The sequence below is a fragment of the Trachypithecus francoisi genome, unplaced genomic scaffold (genome assembly GCF_009764315.1).
Source record: "Trachypithecus francoisi isolate TF-2019V2 unplaced genomic scaffold, Tfra_2.0 Contig01579, whole genome shotgun sequence".
Lineage (NCBI taxonomy): Eukaryota > Metazoa > Chordata > Mammalia > Primates > Cercopithecidae > Trachypithecus > Trachypithecus francoisi.
Window position 1 is genome coordinate 28,138,450 of NW_022681442.1, and position 14,014 is coordinate 28,152,463.

Below are 14,014 nucleotides of genomic sequence, written 5' to 3' on the forward strand. Positions count from 1 at the left end.
CTAGTTTTTTGTATTTTTTTTTTTTTTTTTTTTTGAGACAGAGTCTCACTCTGTCGCCCGGGCTGGAGTGCAGTGGCCTGATCTCAGCTCACTGCAAGCTCTGCCTCCCGGGTTCACGCCATTCTCCTGCCTCAGCCTCCCGAGTAGCTGGGACTACAGGCGCCCGCCACCTCGCCCGGCTAGTTTTTTGTATTTTTTAGTAGAGACGGGGTTTCACAGTGTTAGCCAGGATGGTCTCGATCTCCTGACCTCGTGATCCGCCCGTCTCGGCCTCCCAAAGTGCTGGGATTACAGGCTTGAGCCACCGCGCCCGGCCTAGTTTTTTGTATTTTTTAGTAGAGACGGGGTTTCACCGTGTTAGCCAGGATGGTCTCGATCTCCTGACCTCATGATCCACCTGTCTCAGCCTCCCAAAGTGCTGGGATTACAGGCTTGAGCCACCGCGCCCGGCTTTAAAACAGTCTTTAAAACTCGAATTGGCTGGGTGTGGTGGCTCATGTCTGTAATCCCAGCACTTTGAGAGACCAAGGCAGGTGGATCACTTGAGCCCAGGAGTTTGAGACCAGCCTGGCCAATGTGGTGAAACCCTGTCTCTACTAAAAACAGAAAAATTAGCCAGGTGTGGTGGCACAACGCCTGTAATCCCAGGTACTTGGGTGGCTGAGAATCGCTTGAACTCAAGAGGCGGAGATTGCAGTGAGCCCAGACGGTGCCACTGCACTCCAGCCTGGGCAACACAGCAAGACTCTGTCTCAAAAAAAAAAAAAAAAAAAGCCGAGCGTGGTGGCTCACGCCTGTAATCCCAGCACTTTGGGAGGCCGAGACAGGCGGATCACAAGATCAGGAGATCGAGACCATCCTGGCTAACACGGTGAAACCCCGTCTCTACTAAAAATACAAAAAATTAGCCGAGCGTGGTGGCGGGGCGCCTATAGTCCCAGTTACACGGGAGGCTGAGGCAGGAGAATGGCGTGAACCCAGGTGGTGGAGTTTGCAGCGAGCTGAGATCGCGCCACTGCACTCGAGCCTGGGGGACAGAGCGAGACCCCATCTCAAAAAAAAAAAAAAAAAGAAAAAGAAAAAAACAAGAGACCAATTTTTGCTGAACCAATGGCTAAGATACAAATTTAAAATATCCAGTGCCAACAGTGGTATGAGAAATGGACAGTCATATTTACTGTTAGTGGGGACATAAATTAGCACAGTCATTTTGGATGGCATGTAACCCATCAATTCACTTCTAGGAATTTATTTACCAAACATACCTGTATTAGTATCCAAATATATGCGAAAGAGCCAGGCACCGTGGCTCACGCCTGTAATCCCACCACTTTGGGAGGCCGGGGTGGGCAGATCACCTGATGTTAGGAGTTCGAGACCAACCTGGCTGACATGGCAAAACCTAGTCTCTACTAAAAGTACAAAAATTAGCCAGGCGTCCTGGCGCATACCTGTAATCCCAGCTACTTGGGAGGCTGAGGCATGAGAATTGCTTGAACTTGGGAGGAGGAGACTGCAGTGACCTGAGATTGCGCCACTGCACTCTAGCCTATGCACTGCAATCTGTCACAGTTAAAAAAAAAGACTGTGTCTCATGCCACTGCACTCCAGACTCTATCTTATGCCACTGCACTCTAGCCAGACTCTGTCTCAATTTAAAAAAGAAAAAACAAAACCCAAATATATGTACAAAGATCCTTCAACATTATTGTCTATCAAAAAAAAGTATTGTCTATCAACAGAGAATTGGTCACATAAATTTCAATTAAAAAAACCCAGAATACTAAACAAACGTTTTAACATAAGGTAAAAGGACAAAACAGATTTTGATATATTAGCATGGAAAAGGAAAAAAATCCATGATAAACTGCTATGAGAAAAAAAAATATATAAAATGATATTCTATTATTTATATAAAGAAAAACTATATATATGCATTAAAGTCTAGAAAGATAGAAGTCAAAGTACATAATGGCAAAAAATGGTAGAGAAACAGAGGGGTGACAGAAATTTTCATTTTCTATTTCATAAACCTGTTTTTTCTGATAAAAAGTCATGTATTACAACGACATTTAAAAAAAAATACACCAATTCCACAGAGAGGTGAAAAGAGAAAGAACATCTGGCTTACCTGACAACCTTTTGGGGGACGAAGTCTTCCAGGGGCGTCTCGGAGTAGGAGTCACTCACGTGAAATATACTGACTGTTCCCATCTTCCCAAAGGGGAAGGAGACGGTCAGTCCCTCATTGGGAGTCACCTTCACCACTCGGCCCATGGCCACTTCCCCTTCCTCAAGCTTGTGAGGACCTGGTGGAAGAACCAACCTGATTCAGGGAAGAGGAAATGAGCTAAGGGAGGAGCGGGAATGCTGGCCACACACAGGCTGGGGATGGTGGAGGCTGCCCAGACTTGGGGTATCCGGGCTGAATGATCCAGAACCATCTAGACTGAGATCACCCTGTCATGCAGCCAAGAACCCCAGGGCCAAGTGGTGAACAACTCTTTCCCAGGGACTTGAGAAAAACACCTGTGTAGGTAAAGGTAACTCAGAGAGTAGCAGAATAACTGGGCCAGAGCAAAGCCCAAGAGAAGAACTGTTCCAAGAAGGTCCCACACCAGGCTTTCTGAGGATTCCAATACTGAAGGGGTCCTCCAACTTGAGCAAAAGTTGAAAACCCATCCCACCCCTTCCCACCACTTCCTTTCCCCAACCAGGCACTGTTTCATTCCCACACCTATGAGGGACAGGCATAAGAAGGCCTTGGAGGAATCTGGGCCAACAACGGTGGCCCTCAGGGCCTGGCCAACCCGGAACTTCTTATCTGGATGCTTCAGAACCTGGAAGGATAAGAAAACTCCTGTGATGCTTGAAGAAAGGCTGTCATTTATCCAAAACCATAGCATTTAAGTCTTCATAGCAAGTATCTCCCAAACCAATCCTTAAATAAGAACAAGGTTCCTTAAACCCACCGTGAACCCACACACCAGACACTGAGCCAAGCTTAGGGAGCTTGGGTCCCCTCTCCGGGGATCTCAAGCACACTGACCTTGAAGCTCAGAGAAGTGAGCAATAAGGGAATTCTCCCCCGGATGTCTGGGGCAATCTCCACCTCAAGCCATTTCTTCACCACATTGTACTGAGGGAAAAAAAAGGAACCAGAGTAGGGCAAATACAAATACAAGGTTTCCCACCATTAAAAGTTTCCTAAAACTCTAAGGTGGAAAGTGCTCCAGTACAATACTTTTCCAAGGAACAGGAATCCACCCTTCCATCCCGCTGCCCTTGCTCAACCTCCACTTCTCACCGGCTTCCCTCAGACTCCAGCTCAGAGCCTTTGCCAGCCTAGCAGAATGTGCATCTCTCCCAGGGTCTCAGCTGACCACGAAGCAAAAGAGACTCCAGAGATGTCCTCAAGCTGGAGAACCAATCCCACAGACCTCTGTAGCCTCCTCCAAGCTCAGCTGTGCCCAGTGATTGTTAACCATCTCCAGAGGCCAATTTTTTATTTCTAAACCAATTTGGATCCTTCACTGTTTATGCAGTGTCTTGCCCTAAATACGCACTCCAATTTTCTCTTTTTCTTGAGACAGAGTCTCGCTCTGTCTCCTAGGCTGGAGTGCAGTGGGGGCAATCTCGGCTCACTGCAATCTCCACCTCCTGGGTTTCAGTGATTCTTCTGCCTCAGCCTCCAGGGTAGCTGGAATTAGAGGCGCTCACCCCAGGCCTGGCTAATTTTTTGCATTTTTAGTAGAGATGGGGTTTCACCATGGTGGCCAGGCTGGTCTCGAACTCCTGACGTGAAGTAATCCACCCACCTTGGCCTCCCAAAGTGCTGGGATTACAGGCATGAGCCACCACGCCCGGCCATAAATACATACTCAAATTTTCAAGTCAATTTAACAAATCATTTATCAAGCAGCTTCTGTCTACATGGCATCATAGTGATAAAAGCCAGGACCTGCCTTCAAGGAGATTACAGCCTACAAGCAGTAAGTCAAATCAGTATGCAAATAACTACAACAGCAAGCAACATGTAGGAAGTACAACATGCTACAGGAACTAGTAAAGAGGGAAGGTTATCTGTGCTGAAGCTTGAAGGGCAGTAGACAACTGGAATAGAAGGTACTCCAGATGTAGAAACCAGCACAAATAAAGACAGGAAGGGAAAAAGACAGAGAAGCTTTTCAGAATACTGCCACATAAGGTGCACGGAGGGTCAGATTATGAAGAGCCTTATCTGCTACGCTGAGGCATCTGGGGCATATGAATGTCTATAGACAATAGGTAACTGAAGGGATCAAGCATCAGTGACGATCATGCTCAGAGATGCTCATCAAAGAGGAATCTGGCAACAATGGAGAGGTGTTATTCTTCAAGGTCAAACCCAATCCAGCCGCCTCTCCTGTATGTTTCAACCAGTACAGGTTGCTTTCTTTCCTTTTTGAACTCCTGTTCCAGTTGGGGTTGGAACACATAATCTGGCACCCAATTTCATGTTGTTTTACAGTGCGCCTGAACTTCATGAAAAGCATGAATCTGAAATCCAAGTTACATACATTTATATTCTAAATCTTGCCCTATATTTTGCTTTCCATTTCTACAATTAATCTACCAACATATTGAATTATGAGCTGCTTACTAATCGTGTGTAAGCCATATTTTAGCTCCCTAATTAGACCAGAAGTTCTTTAGTGGCAGAGGCCATGTACTGTCTCCCACAAACCTAGCATGGTAGCACAGACTCAAATGCGTTTCTCTGCTAATGGCTTTTTTCTCCAATGTCACGACCATTTCTTCTGAAAGAAGAATGACATCTCATTGCCGAGTGGCAAAACTTCTTACCTTCTTTAAGAAGCAAGTAACAGTCTGGCTGGCCTGGTACTGTTTAATCTTCTCCACAGGGCTAACAGAGTGAGTGTTAAGAGCAGTGTGGCCATCCTCCAGCTCACTGTTTGCAGAAAGGAAATGTAAAGAGTAAACCCACCACTGGATAAGACTTCGAGTTTGAAACCATCTCTCCCAAGTGGCTATGGATTGACTATACAGGACTCCCCTACTCACATCCACCCTCCAAGGCCCTGTTTCTCTCCTCAAAGGGGAATGTCCACAATACTGGCTCAAGGCTAATCTTTTCCATTTCATTCACCTACTTATGAACAAGCTGCTTTTAAAGAAGGTAGCCCATAATAGCCTTTATAAACTCAGGAAACAGGCCGGGCGCGGTGGCTCAAGCCTGTAATCCCAGCACTTTGGGAGGCCGAGATGGGCGGATCACGAGGTCAGGAGATCGAGACCATCCTGGCTAACACGGTGAAACCCCGTCTCTACTAAAAATACAAAAAACTAGCCGGGCGAGGTGGCGGCGCCTGTAATCCCAGCTACTCAGGAGGCTGAGGCAGGAGAATGGCGTAAACCCGGGAGGCGGAGCTTACAGTGAGCTGAGATCTGGCCATTGCACTCCAGCCTGGGTGACAGAGCGAGACTCCGTCTCAAAAAAATAAAAACAAAACAAAACAAAACAAAAAAAATAAACTCAGGAAACAACATTGTTTTACTTCTTTCATAATACTTCGTTGCTTTAGTTTGCAAAACTGCATTCAAAAATTCTCTCCCTGAATTTGACAACTGTGTGAGTTCAGGAGGGTAGATATTAAGCCCACTTTATGCTATTGAACCAGTAGTTAAAGTCAGGGCTTCTGACTCAAAATCCAGGGCTCTCTGCCCTATGCTACCCTTCCATTAGCATTTTCTTGATTTTTTTTTTTTTTAAATAAAAGGAGCATTCATTTATTCAAGTAATTTTTTTTCTTTTTTTTGAGACAGTCTTGCTTTGTCACCCAGGATGGAGTGCGGTGGCACAATCTCAGGTCACTGCAACTTCTACCCCCCAGGTTCAAGTGATTCTCATGTCTCAGCCTCCCAAGTAACTGGGATTACAGGCACCCGCCACCACACCCAGCTAATTTCTTTGTATTTTTAGTAAAGACAAACCCACCATGTTGGCCAGGCTGGTCTCGAACTCCTGACCTCAAGTGATCTACTGGCCTTGGCCTCCCAAAGTGCTGGGATTATGGATGTCAGCCACGGCACTCAGCCTTTTTCTTTTTTCTTCTCAGAAAAGCCACAAAGGGATGTAGCCTGAAAGTTACCGGTCCTCAATCACCTGGAAGGAATCACAGAACTGCCACCCCTACTTACCAATTCAAATAATTTCTAAGCCCAAATGAACCAAACTCAACAATAAAATATTAGTAAATCTGTAAAATACAACAGCAAGTGCTCCCTAATGTAGAAAATGGGAACTTTCCTATCTAGTAAAGTAAGAATTGACCCAGCACTCTGGGAGGCCACGGCAGGTGCATCACCTAAGGTCAGGAGTTTGAGACCAGCCTGGCCAACATGATGAAACCCTGTCTCTACTAAAAATACAAAAAATTAGCTGGAGGCTGGGTGCTGTGGCTCACACCTGTAATCCCAGCACTTTGGGAGGCCGAGGCGGGTGGATCACGAGGTCAGGAGTTCAAGACCAGCCTGGTCAACATAATGAAACCCCGTCTCTACTAAAAAATACAAAAATTAGCTAGGCATGGTGGCGGGCGCCTATAGTCCCAGCTACTCAGGAGGCTGAGGCAGCAGAACGGCATGAACCCGGGAGGCAGAGCTTGCAGTGAGCCGAGACTGCACCACTGCACTCTAGCCTGGGCGACAGTAAGAGACCCCATCTCAGAAAAAAAAAAATTGGCCGGGTGCAGTAGCTCACGCCTGTAATCCCAACACTTTGGGAGGCTGAGGCGGGTGGATCACGAGGTCAGGAGATCAAGACCATCCTGGCTAACACAGTGAAACCCTGTCTCTACTAAAAATACAAAAAATTAGCCAGGCATGGTGGCGGGCACCTGTAGTCCCAGCTACTCGGTAGGCTGAGGCAGGAGAATGGCGTGAACCCAGGAGGCGGAGCTTGCAGTGAGCCGAGATCGCACCACTGCACTCCAGCCTGGGTGACAGAGCGAGGCTCCATCTCAAATTAAAAAAAAAAAATTATCTGGGCGTGGTGATGGGTGCCTATAATCCCAGCTACTCAGGAGGCTGAAGCAGGAGAATCACTTGAACCTAGGAGGTGGAGGTTGCAGTGAGCTGAGATTGTGCCACTGCACTCTAGCCTGGGCAATAAGAGTAAAACTCCGTCTAAAAACAGAGAGAAAGGACTCGAATAGACATTTCTCCAAAGAAGATATACCAATGGCCAATAAGCAAATGAAAAGATGCTCAACGCCGGGCGCGGTGGCTCAAGCCTGTAATCCCAGCACTTTGGGAGGCTGAGACGGACGGATCACAAGGTCAGGAGATCGAGACCATCCTGGCGAACACAGTGAAACCCCGTCTCTGCTAAAAATACAAAAAACTAGCCGGGCGAGGTGGCAGGCGCCTGTAGTCCCAGCTACTCAGGAGGCTGAGGCAGGAGAATGGCGGGAACCCGGGAGGCGGAGCTTGCAGTGAGCTGAGATCCGGCCACTGCACTCCAGCCTGGGCGACAGAGCAAGACTCCACCTCAAAAAAAAAAGAAAAGATGCTCAACATCACCAATTATCACAAAAAGCAAATTAAAGGCACAATGAGATATCACCTTATACCCATTAGGATGGCCACTATTAAAAAAAAAAAAAAAAGAAAGAAAATAATGAGTGTTGGCAAGGATGTAGAGAAACAGAAACCCTTGTGCACAGTTGATGAGAATGTAAAATGGTGCAGTGATTATGGAGAACAGTATGGAAGTTTCTCAGAAAAATAGAATTACCATACAATCCAACGATTCCACTTATAGGTGGAATATACTCAAAAGAACTGAAATCAGGATCACAAAGAGATATTTGCACACTCATGTTCAATGCAGTACTATTCACAATAGCCAAGAGGCACAAGCAACCTAAATGTCTATTGACCAATGAGTGGATAAACAAAATGTGGCATATATGTACAATGGAATATTACTCAGCCTTGAAAAGACTGGATATGCCAGACACAGTGGCTCATGCCTGTAATCCCAGCACTTTGGGAGGCCGAGGCAGGCAGATTGCCTGAGCTCAGAAGTTTGAGACCAGCCTGGGCAACAAGGCAAAACTCAATCTTTACAAAAAAAAAAAAAATTAGCCAGGCATGTTGGTGCATGCCTGTAGTCCCAACTACTTGGGGGGCTGAGGCAGGGGGATCACTTGGGCCCAGAAGGTCAAGGCTGTAGTGAGTCATGATCACGCCACTGCACTCCAGCCTGGGTGACAGAACAAGACCCTGTCTCTAAAAAAAGAAAAAAGACAAGACAGGACATTCTGACACATGCTGCAAAATGGATAAACCTTGAAGACATTACACTAAGTGAAATAAGCCAGTCACAAAAGGATGCATTCTGTATGTGTTCCACTTACATGAGGTACCTAGAATAGTCAGATTTACCAGGATTGAAGGGGAAATGGTGGTTGCCAAGGGCGGAAGAGAGGGAGAAGCAGAGTTGCTGTTCAATAGGTATAGTTTCAGTCACGTAAGACAAAAAGCTTCTAGAGATTTGCTGTACAACATGCATTTAGTTAACAATATTGTAATGTACATCTGAAAACTGTTAAGAGGGTAAATGTATGTGTTGTTACTGTAATTTTTTAAAATGACAGATAAGGACACAGATACATATGAAAGGAAGACCATGTGAAGACATGGGGAGAAGACAGCCATCTGTAAGACAGGGAGAGAGGCCTTAGAAGAAACAAAACCTGTCAACACCTTGACCTCAGACTTCTAGCCTCCAAAATTGTGAGAAAACAAATTTCTGTTATTTAAACCAAACCAAACCAAACCCACCATATATACGGATATGTGTTATCCTTTGTTCTTTTCCTGAAGTGATTTGAAACTTCCTCTCCAAAAAGAGCACCCCCCTGAAAAAACCAGGGTTGGCAGTACTGAATGGGGACCTATGAGAAAACTCACTGGCTAACAGGAGTGCCAGAGACACCTTTTAACACTCCTGAATGGCCTTGCCTCTTTCCTCCCAGCCCTCCAGAGGAGTAACCAGGTAAGATGAATCTTAACCTTGAGTGCCCCTCAACACCTCTGAGACTCAGCTCTAGAGCAGACAGCAGTCTCTTTCTGCACGAGTTCTGCACGAGATCCCCATACAAAATGGGAAGTAAAAATACGGCTACAATTCCTCCGTTAAGTCAAAACTGTCAGTTAAATGTTTTTCATCCTGACTTCAAAATATTTATTTTAAAACATAAGCATGAGAAATTCACTAGGTTTCTCAAGAGCCTTAAGATTAAAACAAGTCACAGTACAACAAAGGTCCATGGAGGAAGTGGAAGATGTCTGGCCATCTGTCTGGGAGTGTGTCTGGCCATCTGTCTATCTGTTATTATAACTCTACATCTCCCACCTCCTTAACAAATCCACTGAATTCCTGAAGTGGCCCACTCTGCTACAGCCAAGTACCCCCACTCTGGCTCATACCATAGTCTTCCAACACTAGCAGTGTTAATGAGGGGTTCCTCAGTACTCTTAGGATCAAAAAACATTTAGGATCTCAGTGTTCCCAGAGTCCACTGACTCATCCCCTGTGTATTTGTTAATTTAAGATATCTATCCTTAGTTTGAATAAACTACTTAACCTCAACCCTAATTAAGGGTTTAATTAAAACAAGACATCACATGTCAGAGGTGAAGATACTGCAGGCTGAAGCCATTAATATGAAGAGGTTTCTTCATTTTCCAACAAAGACTGGAGGGTAAACACAATCAAAATCTACAAAACTAAGAAAACCACAGAGTTAACAAATAGGAATATAATTCATCCCCCAAATCTTATTATTCTGAACCTTTAGTTTAGGGCTTACTTTGAAGTCCCAAAAGTGTTATTAGCATCTGAAACTCAATGTGCCAGGAATATTTCCTTTGTTTTTTTTTTTTTTTCTTTTGAGACGGGTTTCACTTTTGTTGCCCAGGCTGAAGCACAACGGCAAGATCTCGGCTCATCCAACCTCGGTCTCCCAGATTCAAATGATTCTCCTGCCTCAGCCTCCCAAGTAGCTGGGATTACAGGCGCCCACCACCACACCCAGCTAATTCTGTATTTCTAGTAGAGACGGGGTTTCACCATGTTGGTCAGGCTGGTCTGGAACTCCTGACCTCAAGTAATCCACCTGCCTCAGCCTCTCAAAGTGCTGGGATTACAGGTGAGCCAGTGTCTGGCCCTGGAAATTACTCTGAAGGCTGTTCTATAAATCTCTAGGTGCATAAGATGTACAACCTGGATGGATCCCAGGACTGAGCTGCAGAGCCTTTCTTAATTAAGGTCATATGCATCTAGCTTTATTCACTAAGGGTCTACCAATCTGAGCGGCTGGGTTCTTTTAGAGAACTCCTTGTTCTCCTCCCCACACAGTATCTTATGGAACACTCTTCTCTACAGAATCTACCCCAGCATGACCTGAAATTCTAGCTCAGCTTCCAGCCCACCAAGCAGTCATCCAGGTTGAAATAACAGATATTCTTGGATACATTTTGCTTATTTAGGGAATTACTGGGTTATAGAAAATTGGGTTGAGAGCAAAAATGTTTCTTTTTGTGACATGCTGACAAACAGAACTGTTTAAATTGGTAATTAAAACCTATACACAGCTTTTGCATTAATTTTCATATGATCCCTCTAGCCCTAAGATAACCAAATATCCCCACTGGAGAAACAAGAAAACTTGGACAGAGAAAGGCAAAAATAAATCCTAACACTGGTAAAATCAAGATTCTAACTCAGGATTCCTAATTCCAAAGCCCAGTGCTCCTTCCATAAGACAGTGCTGCTAACGTCCCCCTCACCTTGGCCGAACACTCAGCTCCGGGATGGTTCGAACAAATCTGGGGTGACTTATTGGGAGAAACCTGGAGAAACAAATAAGATGAATCATTTCTCTTCATCTCTGTAACACAGTAATCTGTAGGTCAGGATTTCTCTCTCCTCTCCACCAAACCAAGCTCACAAAAGCAACCTGTTCCGCTGTCACACCACCACTGAAGGGAGATGTGTCAGGCTGAAAGTTTCCATCCCCAGCCTTTGCAGTTAATAGTAAGGAGCAGGTTCATCTGATCTTTTTTTTTTTTTTTTCTGGGACAAGGTCTCACTCTGTCACCCAAGCTGGAGTAGCCTCAACCTCCTGGGCTCAAGCAATCCTCCCAGCTCAGCCTCCCAAGTAGCTGGGACTACAGGTGTATGCCACCATGCCCGGCTAATTTTTATTTTTATTTTTTGTAGAGATGGCGTCTCACCATGTTGCCCAGGCAGGTCTTGAACTCCTGGGCTCAAGTTTTCCACCTCCCTCATCATCCCAAAGTGCTGAGATTACAGGGTTCAGCCACTACACCCAGCCTCATCTGATTTTTTTTTTTTTTTTTGAGACGGAGTCTCACTCTCTTGCCCAGGCTGGAGTGCAATGGCACGATCTCAGCTCACTACAACCTCCACCTCCTGGGTTCAAGTGATTCTCCTGCCTCGGCCTCCCAACTAGCTGGGACTACGGGCACTGTGCCTGGCTAGTTTTTGTTTTTTCAGTAGAAGGGGTTTCACCATATTGGCCAGGCTGGTCTCGAACTCCTTGCCTCAGGTGATCCACCCGCCTCAGCCTCACAAAGTGCTGGAATTACAGGCGTGAGCCACCGTGCCTGGCCTGATCTTTTAGGACTGTCATATTAGATCCTGAAAACAATTTTCCTTACAGTCTATACACTCCAATTCTTTCGTTCTAAAAATAAGGAAACTGAGGTCTTTAGAGGATAAATGACTTACTGAAGATCCCACAGTTGGCTACTGAAATTAATATGCAAAGCATTGGCCAGACTTTGAATTCTTTTTTTGCTCTTCTTGTTATAGCAATAATTTCTGCTACTGTAACATGTGGCACAAGAGTTAAAGCAAATGAGGATAATTAAGGTGGGATGTGGAGAATGGATTATGACAACTGCAGATGTATACAGCACAGCAACTGAGGCAGGCAATCCACTAGGCAAAGAACAGACTACACATTCTCTCTTTCAGTTGTCACCATGGCCCTACAAGGTAGTCGCTACCACGATTCTCACGTTACATATTAAGAAAATAGGCCGGGCGCGGTGGCTCACGCCTGTCATCCCAGCACTTTGGGCGGCTGAGGTGGGTGGATCATGTCAGGAGATCGAGACCATCCTGGCTAACACAGTGAAACCCCGTCTCTACTAAAAATATAAAAAATTAGTTGGGCATGGTGATGGGCGCCTGTAGTCCCAGCTACTCGGGAGGCTGAGGCAGGAGAATGGCATGAACCTGGGAGACGGAGTTTGCAGTGAGCCAAGATCGTGCCACTGCACTCCAGCCTGGGCGACAGCAAGACTCCGTTTCAAAAAAAAAAAAAAAATTAAGAAAATAAAATTTGAAGTCAAGTAGCTACTGCCACATGGTCACAGTTAATCTAGAATTCAAACCCAGGTTTGACTCCGAACCCATGTTCTTAACAACCACACCATATATTCCACATTTTTAAGAAGAATCATGCACTGTAATCCCAGCACTTTGGGAGGCAGAGGTGGGTGGATCACAAGGTCAGGAGATGGAGACCATCCTGGCTAACACGGTGAAACCCCATCTCTATTAAAAACACAAAAAGTTAGCTGGGCATGGTGGCGGGTGTCTGTAGTCCCAGCTACTTGGGAGGCTAAGACAGGAGAATGGCATGAACCTGGGAGGCGGAGCTTGCAGTGAGCCAAGATCACGCCACTGCACTCCAGTCTGGGCAATAAGCAAGACTCCGTCTCAAAAAAAAAAAAAGAAGAATCATGCAAAACAATTCTTTGGTGAATGCCTTTTGTTAACTAAAAGAGAATCTGACTTACATGCAACATTTTGGAGCCCGCCTACTTTCCCAGTCCTCCCTCAACAACAATCTCCCCTAGAAGTCAGGCCACCCCCGCAAGCCTCCATACTTGAATGTCTTCATGTCTCGCCCACCAATCACTCGGGCAGTGACCGTCTTCCCAACCTTCAGTTTGGTAGTAGGAGAGATGCCCTCTGGAACATCATCTAGAATGTGGGACGCATGGATACAGCCAATGATGCCATCTTCCAGAGTCACAACCACATGGGTGGGCTTAATGGACTTGACAGTCCCTGTGACCATGTCCCCGATGGAGAGGGCGTGCTTCTTTATGGTTCCTACAGTCAGAGCTGGATCCACTTCTTCATCCTCATCAACTGTCTCAGAGTCCTTCCGGGTCGGCCTCATGGTCCTCTTGGCAGCCGGCCCCTCCACAGCCAAAAGAAGGCCAGTCACTCCTGGTTCTGTGGTCTTGAGGGTTAGGGAGACACCCTGTCCCACCTGCAACTTCTCTGAGTCAAAGCGGAAGGTGTCGTTGAGGTGAGAGCTAAGGGAGAAAGCTGCCAGGTGGCCAGTCTCTACCAAGGAGGCAACAGCAAACGACTTCTCCAAGTGCTGCACAATCGCCTGGTGTTCGCTGCCTTTCCTTAGCTAGAAGAGAGAAAAGCAACTATCCCTGCTTTCCTTACACAGCATGGTCACTCACTCACGGCCCCACTGGGCAGGGTATAGCTGAGGAAACCCTCTGGGGTCCCAAGGCGAGGGAACCCAAGGCTGGTCTGAGCTGGAACAGACTAGCCTTCACTCCCTGGACCTAGCTTTCTCTCCTGTACACTAAACTCATGGGGCTGCCTCTGAATTACCTTGGCTTGGTTTTGTTTTGCTTTCACCTTAAATTGCAAGACCCTATCCTAGATCTACTAAATCTGAATTTTACAAGTTATTGAGATAATTCTGATGCACAGCCTTGCAACCTCTAACAGCTCTCTCAGCTTATAGATATTGTGGTTCCTGACTCTGTCCTGCAGCTCCCCATCCCCAATTTAATCACTCTTCCACCCAAGCAATGAATAGAGTCATTACTGAGAGTTTATTGTGTGCAAGGTACCTAACCTCTCTTTCCTCAAAAT

At 45.9% G+C, this 14,014-nt stretch overlaps 1 protein-coding gene across 3 annotated transcripts in view; it reads right to left on the minus strand.

The window, feature by feature from the left end:
• Nucleotides 1-14,014, minus strand: part of PDCD11 (programmed cell death 11) — a 53,669-nt gene that overhangs the window by 9,807 nt on the left and 29,848 nt on the right. For all 3 annotated transcript variants that reach the window (XM_033183918.1, XM_033183909.1, XM_033183903.1), the window contains 6 exons: nt 12,994-13,535; nt 10,861-10,923; nt 4,846-4,951; nt 3,050-3,139; nt 2,738-2,840; nt 2,132-2,309 (listed from right to left, as the gene is read on the minus strand). In XM_033183918.1, the coding sequence (XP_033039809.1) occupies nt 2,132-2,309; nt 2,738-2,840; nt 3,050-3,139; nt 4,846-4,951; nt 10,861-10,923; nt 12,994-13,535 (1,082 nt within the window). The remainder of the gene's footprint in view (nt 1-2,131; nt 2,310-2,737; nt 2,841-3,049; nt 3,140-4,845; nt 4,952-10,860; nt 10,924-12,993; nt 13,536-14,014) is intronic.